A 10,906-nucleotide genomic window follows, 5' to 3' on the forward strand; every position below is an offset into this window, starting at 1 on the left:
AAAACTGGCTATGTGGCCTAACATTCCAGAAAACTCCTAGAATATTGCAAACCTCAGCCTATTAAGAATTAACGATTATTAGCAAGAATTGGGAGACAAGAAGAGACATTCATCTTTTTTTTTTTTTGAGACGGAGTCTCGCTCTGTCGCCCAGGCTGGAGTGCAGTGGGGCCATCTTGGCTCAGTGCAAACTCCGCCTCCCAGGTTCACGCCATTCTCCTGCCTCAGCCTCCTGAGTAGCTGGGACTACAGGCGCCCACCACCTCGCCCGGCCAATTCTTTGTATTTTTAGTAGAGACGGGGTTTCACCGTGTTAGCCTGGATGGTCTCGATCTCCTGACCTCGTGATCCGCCCACCTTGGCCTCCCAAAGTGCTGGGATTACAGGTGTGAGCCACCGCGCCCGGCCGAGACATTCACCTTAACTTCCAATTAGGCTGGGTTACTTTTACGCCTCTTTTACTGATGAAGAAACTGAGAGTCAGAGAGCCTTAAGTTACACAGGTAGAAAATGTCAGAGCCAGCCCTAAACCCAGGTCTCAGACATCCCTTTCCTAGTCATGCCTACCACACGTCAAAAATAGAGCTTATGCCCTCAGCATCTCGGCGGGTGGTGGGCCAAAGAGGAGAGTTAGAAGGTGCTGGCCTGCACACTTGGAGGGAGATGGTGAAGAGGGCATATGGACCCAGCGATCAGGCACATGCTTTCTCCAGAGGGCCAGTTCAACTTCACGCCCCTCCACCCTACCTTCTTGTACCCCAGGGTGGGCGGTAAGACTCCCATTAAACAGATAAACAGATGGAGAAACACCACCCCAAAACATAACAATGATCTTGCAGTGTATACTTGACTTAGCTCATTTATTTACTGTTTTTTTTTTTTTTTTTTTTTGAGACAGGCTTTCAGTCACCCAGGCTGGAGTGCAGTGGCGCGTTCTCGGCTCCTTGCAGCTCCGACCTCTCGGGCTCAGGGGATCCTCCCATCTCCGCCTCCCAAGTAGGTAGGACTACAGGCGCGTGCCGGCACACTCGGCTAATTTTTGTATTTTTTTGGTAGAGACAGGATTTCGCCATGTTGCCTAGGCTAGTCTCCAACTCCTGGGCTCAAGCGATCCGCCCGCCTCGGCCTCCCGCAGTGCTGGGATTCCAGGCGTGAGCTACCGCGCCCGGCCTATTTACTTTTCTTACTAAGCTGGGGATCACCGTCGCCCCTCGAATTGGCAGGAAGGCGGGGGTAGGGGAGCGGTGGGAAAGGGGGGTGGGCGACGACTCTGATAGAGGGAAAAGTGGAAGGGAAAGTTGGGGCTTACTGCAGGGCAAGCTCCTTAGGAGAAGGTGGGGAGGAGGAAGGAAGGAGGTCCAGGCCCTTCTTCCATCCCACGTCCTCCACTGCCCAAGGTGCAAGAAGGAAAGAGGTACAGAATACACAGAGGTGCCCTTGATTCCGTCTTGCACTTGCCCTTCCCCCACCGTCCAGCAATAAGGCGAGAGAAACAAGTGCAGGAAGCGGGCGGGCAGTCATGGGAAAAGCCAAAAAGACAGGTGAGCGGCGCGCTCGCCCTCCCGCGCGCAGGTGAGGGCTCACTTCTGCCTGGCGGCGGCGGCAGACGCACGAAAGAGCCAAGCGAGTGCACGCGGGCCGGCCCCTAGGCCTTGCGGCGGCTTCAGCTCAGGCCCTTGCTCTTCCTGGGGCGGCCGCGCTCCGCGGCTTCCCGGGCTGGGCTGCTGTCGTCGCTGTCGCCGCTCTCTGGCCGGCGCCGCACGCGCCACTCCACGCGGTGGTCGGGCTCGCGCACGCGCGGCGTCGCCTGCAGCAGGAACTGGCCGCGGCGCTGGGTGACGCGCACGTCGGCGCGTGGGTAGGTGCCGTACGCGCGCCGCAGCTCCCGACGCACGAAGTCCGGCAGCTGCAGAGGCGGGCCCCGCGCGCGCTCCACGCGGCCCCAGCGCAGCTCGGTTTGCAGGCTCCCGCCCTCGGGCCACGGCGCCCAGCTCTCGGCCGCTGCCGCGGGCGCCTGCAGCGACAGTCCCGGGATGCCGGCGGCGGCGCAGGGCCGGCGCAGGGCCGCGGCGTAGGCCGGAGGGCAGGCCCACCAGGGCGGCGCGGCCTCGGGTGGCGCGGCGGGGCCGTAGAAGCAGTGGTATTCCTGTGGGGCCGCCCACTCGCCCGCGTGCAGGCTCCCGGGCCGGCTGCGGAAGCTGTGGGCCTGGACTGGGGGCAGCAGCAGAGGGGCGGCCAGGTAGGTGCAGGTGAGCGGCGGCGGCGGCGGCGGCGGCCACACGCCCTGTGTGGGCGGCGGCCAGCTGTAAGCATACATGGTCGGCCCCCTAGGCGGCTGCTGTTCTTACTGGGGGCTCCTCCGGATCCAGACCTGCGGCGGAGGAAGGGGTATGCGGACAGACTTTCTACTTAACCGCCTCCTGTCCCTGTGGCCCGGTTCCCCAGGACGCCGGTTCATGGCTTTGGGGAAATTCAATCCCAAATCGGACATTCAGCTCCCCACCTTGCCCCTTGTCCCAAGGTCGGGCAGAGCCTCAGGCTCCCGGCAGACAGTAAGGAGCCTTTTCAAGCCCTCGGCCCGGATGCTCTTCCCAGTGACTCCCCACTCACTTGTCTCCCTCAGTCTTGGGGAGCCGGCGGGATCCAGAGTGGGGCTCCGCTCCGCACTTTGTAGCTGCGTTGCTCCGCTCCATGCCCTGCCTCAGCCACTCCTGGTTACCAGGCAAAAGGAAACACCTTTAGCTGGCCAGTAGCCACCAGCGTCTGTCTACACCTGGGTGAGCCGTACTGGTCGTAGTGGCCCCAACCTAGAGACAGAGGCCTGAGGTCAAGGATGCCCTCTCTACAGTATCACTGATGGCTTTCTAATCCAGTTAGCTCCCAGTCACTACACCCCAGCCTCCCAGCGCCTGCAGGTGGATTGGGTTATCCTCGCATTTGAGTGAAACTCCTGCACACCAGACACTGAATCGAGTTGACTGGGAGCATCTAACTGCAAGTTATGTCGATCCGAGGAAGGGGGTACTGATATTATCCCTGCTTTCCATAGCAAAAAGCTGCTTGCCTCAGAGTTGGTGTCCAGTGTATTCAGTGACTGGAGCTTATGTAGGTTAAATAACTCATCCCAACTCACACAGCTGGCTATAGTAAGGGCAAAATTCAACCCCGAGTCTGTCTCAAGACTCAGGCTCACAATGTTGGTCTTATTGCCCACCTATGCTGGGGCTTCTCGCAGACTGTCTCGAAGTCCTCCCACTCTGGAATGTTACATGAGCACTTTAATTTTTTTTTTTTTTTTTTTTTTTTTTTTGAGATGGGGTCTTGCTCTATTGCCTAGGCTGGAGTGCAGTGGCATGATCTCGGCACACCGCAGCCACCGTCTACCAGGTTCAAGCGATTCTCCCACCTCAGCCTCTTGAGTAGCTGGGATTACAGGTGCACCACCACCTCCTGCTAATTTTTGTATTTTTAGTAGAGACAGGGTTTTCACTATGTTGGCCAGGCTAGTCCCGAACTCCTGACCTCAGGTGATCCACCCTCCTTGGCCTCCCAAAGTGCTGATTTTACAGGCATGAGCCATCGCGCCCGGCCGCTTTAAATTCTTTTCTTTCTTTCTCTCTTTTTTTTTTTTTTTTTTTGAGACAGAATCTTGCTCTGTCGCCCAGGCTGGAGTGTAGTGGCATGATCTTGGCTTACTACAACCTCCGCCTCCCAGGTTCAAGCGATTCTTCTGCCTCAGCCTCCCAAGTAGCTGGGACTACAGGCGTGCCCCACCACACCTGGCTAATTTTTGTATTTTTTTAGTAGAAATGGAGTTTCACCATATTGGCCAGACTGGTCTTGAACTCCCAACCCCGTGATCCACCCACCTTGGCCTCCCAAAGTTTTGGGATTACAGGCATGAGCTACTGCGCCTGGCCTACTTTAAATTCTTAATAGCTATGTGAAGTGCATAGTGATGTCATTCTCTTTTAGTAGATAAGGAACCAGAGGCTCAGAGAAGTTAGGCCACTGTCCTAGGTTCACACAGCCTGTAAGTACCACAGTGGAATTTGAACCCAGTCCAACTGATGTCAAAGCCCAGAAGCCATTTGAATGAAGCCAGGAAGATTGCTTCATCCAGATGGGGTGAGCCCTGTCTGAGTTCCAGTCCCTTCTGGTGTGGGTCACAACCCCTGCACCTCTTTCTTCTCCAGTGGAGAGAGAGGTAGTTATGGATGATTAAAACTGAAACCCTCTCCCAGCTGCAGGGCTGCCATGTTGCCACACTTTCCTTCTCCATCTCCTGTTGACTGAAGCAGTATCACCAGCAGCCCTGACAGAAAGGTTCTTCTGGGTTCTCAGTATCCCTCAAAACTTAGCTACCCTCTGGTGGTGGCCACCATTTGGTGACTCACCCTGGTGATTTCACGCTATTCGTGACTGAGCCACTGCTCCAAGTCTTAATTCGGGCCAGTCCTTTTGAAGGCAAGTGCTAGAGCTGGGCTGTGGATGGAAAAAAGGGGCCTGGTTAGGGTTTCATTTGGACTCGAACACTGTCATAGAAACCCAAATTCAGGCTGGTGAACCTGATGCACAACTAAGGCCAAACAGTGGGAGATAGAGAAAGGTTTATTTGATTTGGCCAAAGTGAGAAGGCGGGAGAGCAAATCTCTCAAATCCCTATTAACAGAAAAAAAGCAGCAGGGTGGCTTACACCTGTAATCCTAGCACTTTTGGAGGCTGAGGCAGGCGGATTGCTTGAGCTCAGGAGTGTGAGATCAGCCTGGGCAACATGGTGAAACACCGGCTCTACAAAAAAAAAAAATTAACCAGGCATTGTGGCATGTGCCTGTAGTTCCAGTTACTTGGGGCGCTGAGGCAGAAGGATCACTTGAGCCCAGGAGGTCAAGCCTGCAGTGAGCTGTGTTCACACCGCTGCACTACAGCCTGGGTGACAGACTGAGAGCCTGTCTCAAAAAGCAGCAGGGAGTTCTTATGTGACTAAGGAGTGACGGAGGGGGCATTTCAGGGAACCCAGGGTAAAAGTCTGTGTTTCTTCAGTCTCAGATAACCCCTTGAGCCACCAGACTTATGGGCATCAGCAGCTGGTCACAACGTCCTTCAAGGCATTCATTCCTGCAATTTTTTTTTTTTTTTTTCTGAGACGGAGTTTTGCTCTTTTTGCCCAGCCTGGAGTGCAATGGCGGGGATCTCGGCTCACTGCAACCTCCGCCTCCCGGGTTCAAGCTATTCTCCTACCTCCTACCTCAGCCTCCCAAGTAGCTGGGATTACAGGCATGCGCCACCACAGCCACCTAATTTTTTGTATTTTTAGTAGAGACGGAATTTCACCATATTGGTCAGCTGGTCTTGAACTCCAGACCTCGGGTGATTCACCCACCTCGGCCTCCCAAAGTGCTGGGATTACAGGCGTGAGCCACTATGCCCGGCCTGCAATTTTTTTTCATGACCGCAAAGTTACCTCTTCCTGCTTGACCAAGAAACAGCACATCAGCAGTTTATATTGTGGGAACAAGGAATATTGGGCAAAAAGTGAGTGGTTAGCATGTGCAAGCAAGCATTGGCCTGATCAGAATTTTTTTGTCTTTTTTTGTCTTTTTGACAAGGTCTCATTCTGTCACCCAGGCTGGAGTGTGAAGGGGTGGGTTGCCTCTCCACACCTGTGGGTTTTTCTCATTAGGTGGAACGAGAGACTTGGAAAAGAAAGAGACACAGAGACAAAGTATAGAGAAAGAAAAAAGGGGGCCCAGGGGACCGGCGTTCAGCACACGGAGGATCCCCCCAGCCTCTGAGTTCCATTAGTATTTATTGATCATTCTTGGGTGTTTCTCGGAGAGGGGGATGTGGCAGGGTCATAGGATAATAGTGGAGAGAAAGTCAGCAGGTAAACATGTGAACAAAGGTCTCTGCATCATAGACAAGGTAAAGAATTAAGTGCTGTGCTTTAGATATGTATACACATAAACATCTCGATGCCTTGAAGAGCAGTATTGCTGCCTGCATGTCCCACCTGCAGCCCTAAGGCGGTTTTCCCCTATCTCAGTAGATGGAATATACAATCGGGTTTTACACGGAGACATTCCATTGCCCGGGGACAAGCAGGAGACAGATGCCTTCCTCTAGTCTCAACTGCAATGAGGTGTTCTTTCCTCTTTTACTAATCCTCTTCAGCACAGACCCTTTACGGATATCGGGCTGGGGGGACGGTCAGGTCTTTCCCTTCCCACGAGGCCAAATCTCAGGCTATCACATGGGGAGAAACCTTGGACAATACCTGGCTTTCCTAGGCAGAGGTCCTTGGCGGCCTTCTGCAGTGTTTTGTGTCCCTGGGTACTTGAGATTAGGAAGTGGTGATGACTCTTAACAAGCATGCTGCCTTCAAGCATTTGTTTAACAAAGCACAGCCCTTCAGCCATTTAACCCTGAGTTGACACAGCACATGTTTCAGGGAGCACAGGGTTGGGGTAGGGTTACAGATTAACAGCATTTTAAGGCAGGAGAATTTTTCTTAGTACAGAACAAAATGGAGTCTCCTATGTCTACTTGTTTCTACACAGACACAGTAACAATCTGATCTCTCTTTTCCCCACAGGAGTGCAGTGGCATGACCAGGGCTCACTGCAACCTTGATCTGGCCTCAAGTGATCCTCCTACCTCCTACCTACTTCTTAAGTAGCTGGGACCACAGGTGTGCACCACCACACCCGACTAATTTTTGTAGAGATGAGATCCCACTATGTTACCCAGGCTGGTCTTGAACTCCTGGGCTCAGGTGATCATCCTGCCTTGGCCGCCCAAAGTACTGGGATTATAGGCTTGAGCCACTGTGCCTGGCCTGTGATCAGAATTCTCATTTTTTTAGTCACTAAAAATGCTGAGGGGCACTCCATTCTCCATTATGCGATTAGTTCACATTGCATGCCTGTATCAAAACATCATATATACCCCACAAATATATACAAAAAACTTTAAAATTTTAAGTATTATTGCTCAGGAAAAAAAAAATAAAATGCTGGGGTGCTGAAATCTCAAGGGCCCCATTACAACACTCCTTAGGAACCTCGCTCTCTATCTGCTGTAAGGACTGGTCCCAGAATGAGAGAATTTAAAAGACATTCCCCCCCAAAAATGTTCATAATGTCACCCCAGAAACGTGCGAATATGTTATATTACATGACCAGGGAGAAGTAAGGTTGCAGATGGCAGTAAGGTTGCTAATGAGCTGACCTTAAGATAAGGAGATGATCCTGGATTATTTGGGTGGACCCAATGTAATCACAAGGGTCCTTAACTGTGGAGTAGTGAGGTGGCGGAGTCGGAGTCAGAGTGATGCAGTGAGTGAAAGACTTGACCAGCCATCACCGGCTTTGAATACGGAAGACAGTCATGAGCCAGGCAACGCAGGCAGGCTCTGGGAGCTGAAAAAAGCAAGAAAATGGATTCTCCCCTGGAGCCTCCAGAAGGAATGCGGTCCTGCCAACCCCTTGCCAGTGAGCCATTTCAGACTTCTGACTTCCAGGACTGTAAGAAAATAAACTCTTATTTTCAGCCACCAAGTTTGTGGTGATTTGTTACAACATCAGTAGGAAACTAATACACCTCCCTGCTCCTGTTTATAACTTTGTCCCTGTCCTAAAATCCCAGCTGAAGGGGGTGGGTCGCCCCTCCAAACCTGTGGGTGTTTCTCGTTAGGTGGAACGAGAGACTTGGAAAAGAAAAAGACACAAAGTATAGAGAAAGAAAAAAGGGGAACCAGGGGACCAGCGTTCAGCATATGGAGGATCCCCTGGCTTCTGAGTTCCCTTAGTATTTATTGATTATTTGTAGGTGTTTCTCAGAGAGGGGGATGTGTCATGGTCACAAGACAATAGTGGGGAGAGGGTCAGCAGACAAACACGTGAACAAAGGCCTTTGCATCATAGACAAGGTAAAGAATCAAGTGCTGTGCTTTAGATATGCATACACATAAACATCTCAACGCTTTGCTAAGCAGTATTGCTGCCCGCATGTCTCACCTCCAGCCCTAAGGCGGTTTTTCCCTGTCTCAGTAGATGGAACATACAATCAGGTTTTATACCGAGACATTCCATTGCCCAGGGACGGGCAGGAGACAGATGCCTTCCTCTTGTCTCAACTGCAAGAGGCATGCCTTCCTCTTATACTAATCCTCCTCAGCACAGACCCTTTACGGGTGTCGGGCTGGGGGACGGTCAGGTCTTTCCCTTCCCACGAGGCCATATTTCAGACTATCACATGGGGAGAAACCTTGGACAATACCTGGCTTTCCTAGGCAGAGGTCCCTGAGGCCTTCTGCAGTTTTTGTGTCCCTGGGTACTTGAGATTAGGGAGTGGTGATGACTCTTAAGGAGCATGCTGCCTTCAAGCATTTGTTTAACAAAGCACATCTTGCACAACCCTTAATCCATTTAACCCTGAGTTTGACACAGCACATGTTTCAGAGAGCACGGGGTTGGGGGTAAGGTCACAGATTAACAGCATCTAGAGGCAGAAGAATTTTTCTTAGTACAGAACAAAATGGAGTCTCTTATGTCTACTTCTTTCTACACAGACATAGTAACAATCTGATCTCTCTTGCTTTTCCCCACACCAGCACCTGGAGTATTCACGGCTATCCGTGGACTGACCACACCCCAGCCTGGAGTTCAGTAGTGGACCCATGGCACTGGCCAGGTTTTCCATCTCTTCTGGATGGAGAGTCGGGAGCAAGCAAGACTAAGCTCAAGTGCAGCCTGGGAAGGAAATTTTCAGGCAAAATGAGAAAAGTAATGGCCAAGCTGTGAGTTTCTCAGCATTTGTTCACCCTGATTCCAGTACCAGCCCCCAGTATTTTGAAGTCCCACACCTTATCTATTCTCAGGAAAGTAGTACTGGTGGAGTTGAATCTATTGTATCCTTAGGTTTAGGTGATTTAGGGCTAAGCCTTTCAGCACAGCCATACCTCTGGCCATAGTGATGGACTTGGGCTAGCCCTTGACATGATATGGGCCAATGCAAGGCAAGCATAGGACTTTATTTTCTTGTTGGGTGGAGGGAATTTTTTGCTTTTCCCAGGACAGAAATCAGAAAGAGTCCTGGACTTAACTTACACGGGCCAGTAAATTCCTTCTTTATTTAAGCTAGTTTAAATGGTCTATTGCTTCCACCAATGATACACCCCAGGATATTTCCTAACCCCTCCCGCTAGTACTTTGTTATGAAAAAAATTTTTTTTTGAGACGAGTCTCACTCTTTCACCCAGGCTGGAGAGCAGTGGTGTGGTCATGGCTTACTGCAGCCTCAACCTCCTGGGCTCAAGCAATCCTCCCACCTTAGCCTCCTAAGTAGTTGGAACTACAGGTATGCCTCACCACATTCCACAGATTTTTTTTATTTTTAATTTATTTTATTATTATTTTTTGAGACAGAGTCTCACTCTGTTGCCCAGGCTGGCCACCACACCCAGCTAATTTTTGTATTTTAGTAGAGATGGGGTTTCACTATGTTGGCCAGGATGGTCTTGAGCTCCTGACCTCATGATCCGACCACCTCAGCCTTCCAAAGTGCTGGGATTACAGGCGTGAGCCACCGCGCCTGGCCGTGAGGGACCAAAGGTCTTTTCTCCTGGGTCACATCTAGCTCTGGCCCCTGCCAGCCCTCCCCATTTCCATTTCCCCACTGGACACCCAGGGAGGGCTAAGTAAAGACTCAGGTTTGCTTTGAAATAAAAGCACATGCTGGCCACAGATAGAAAGGCGGGGAGACTTCTTTAGCAAATGTATGGAGATCCCAGTATGCCGGACTCCAGGCTGAATGCTGGGTTTTCTGTTCTCACAGCCAGGAAAGCACAGATAGAGGTAAGAGGTGAGGAGAGGGACAAAATGATCACCTGTCTTCTACTCATGAGGCTTTCTGGATCAGGAGGAGTTTCAGCAATTGTCTAAGTCTAGAAGAGAGATGGGTGTATGTGTGTGTGTGCCTGTATGTGTGGCTTGGGGTGACATGGGAAGTGTGAAGGGTGTCTGAAAGAGAGAGATTGGGAAGGAGGGAAATGAGACAGGTTAGTGGGAGATGGATTCTGGGGGCAAGGTTCATGGCGTCCCTGGGGGCTCCCCAGGAACTGGTTGAATAAGCTCTAGCCCCTGGACACTAGGCATCTACATTGGACCATTTGCTGTGGTTGTTAGCAGGAGGAGGACAATATTCCTGTTGCAGGGAGTTAGCTGACAACCATCAATGGAGGTCATAAGGATGAGCAGGTCACAAAGCTCCTACACCCTTGTTTCTCATTTGATGTCTGAAAAATCCGTGTAAAGCATAAAACAGGCTCACAAAAGGAGGGTCCCAGCCAGGTGCAGTGACTCACGCTTACCATTCCCGCACTTTGGGAGGCTGAAGTGGGAGGGTCCCTTGAGCCCAGGAGTTCAAGACCAGCCTGGGTAACATAGTGAGACTGCATCTCTACAAATAATTCTAGAAATTAGCCAGGCATGGTGGAGTGAGCTGGTGGTCCCAGCAACTTGGGAGGCTGAGGTGAGAGGATCATCTGAGCCAGGGAGGTGGAGGTTACAGTGAGCTGAGATCACGCCACTACTGCACTCTAGCCTGAGCAACAGAGCAAGACCCTGTTTCAAATAATAATAATAATAACGAAGGAGTCCCTTAGCAAAGAAGTGGTGGAGCTAGGGGTTGAGTTCCAGGTCCCCCATAAGGCAAAGGCCACAAACTCTTTGCCCTGTGTCCCAAGGTAGGGGAACCAGGCAGAGTTGGAATGTGTGCTGTTTGCTTGCCCAAAAACCTATCCAGGCTTACAGGCCAATTGGGAGAAAACATAAAACATCCTCCACAGCCTACATTGAGCAAAACAAAACTTGATTTTGAGGGATTGTGCAGGTGTGGGAAGAGG

At 51.4% G+C, this 10,906-nt stretch overlaps 1 protein-coding gene across 1 annotated transcript; it reads right to left on the bottom strand.

The window, feature by feature from the left end:
- Window positions 1–906: 906 nt before the first annotated feature.
- C8H10orf95 (chromosome 8 C10orf95 homolog) lies at window positions 907–2,383 on the bottom strand. Its single transcript, XM_054436790.2, has one exon. It carries the CDS (start codon window positions 2,315–2,317, stop codon window positions 1,664–1,666), a length of 654 nt encoding a protein of 217 aa, XP_054292765.1. The 5' UTR covers window positions 2,318–2,383; the 3' UTR covers window positions 907–1,663.
- Between the last annotated feature and the right edge of the window lie 8,523 nt (window positions 2,384–10,906).

This window comes from Pongo pygmaeus, chromosome 8 (genome assembly GCF_028885625.2).
Source record: "Pongo pygmaeus isolate AG05252 chromosome 8, NHGRI_mPonPyg2-v2.0_pri, whole genome shotgun sequence".
NCBI classification, from domain to species: Eukaryota; Metazoa; Chordata; class Mammalia; order Primates; family Hominidae; genus Pongo; species Pongo pygmaeus.

Bases quoted from the DNA above. Each gene is read 5' to 3' on its own strand.
- C8H10orf95 (XM_054436790.2), bottom strand. From the start codon at position 2,317: ATGTATGCTTACAGCTGGCCGCCGCCCACACAGGGCGTGTGGCCGCCG.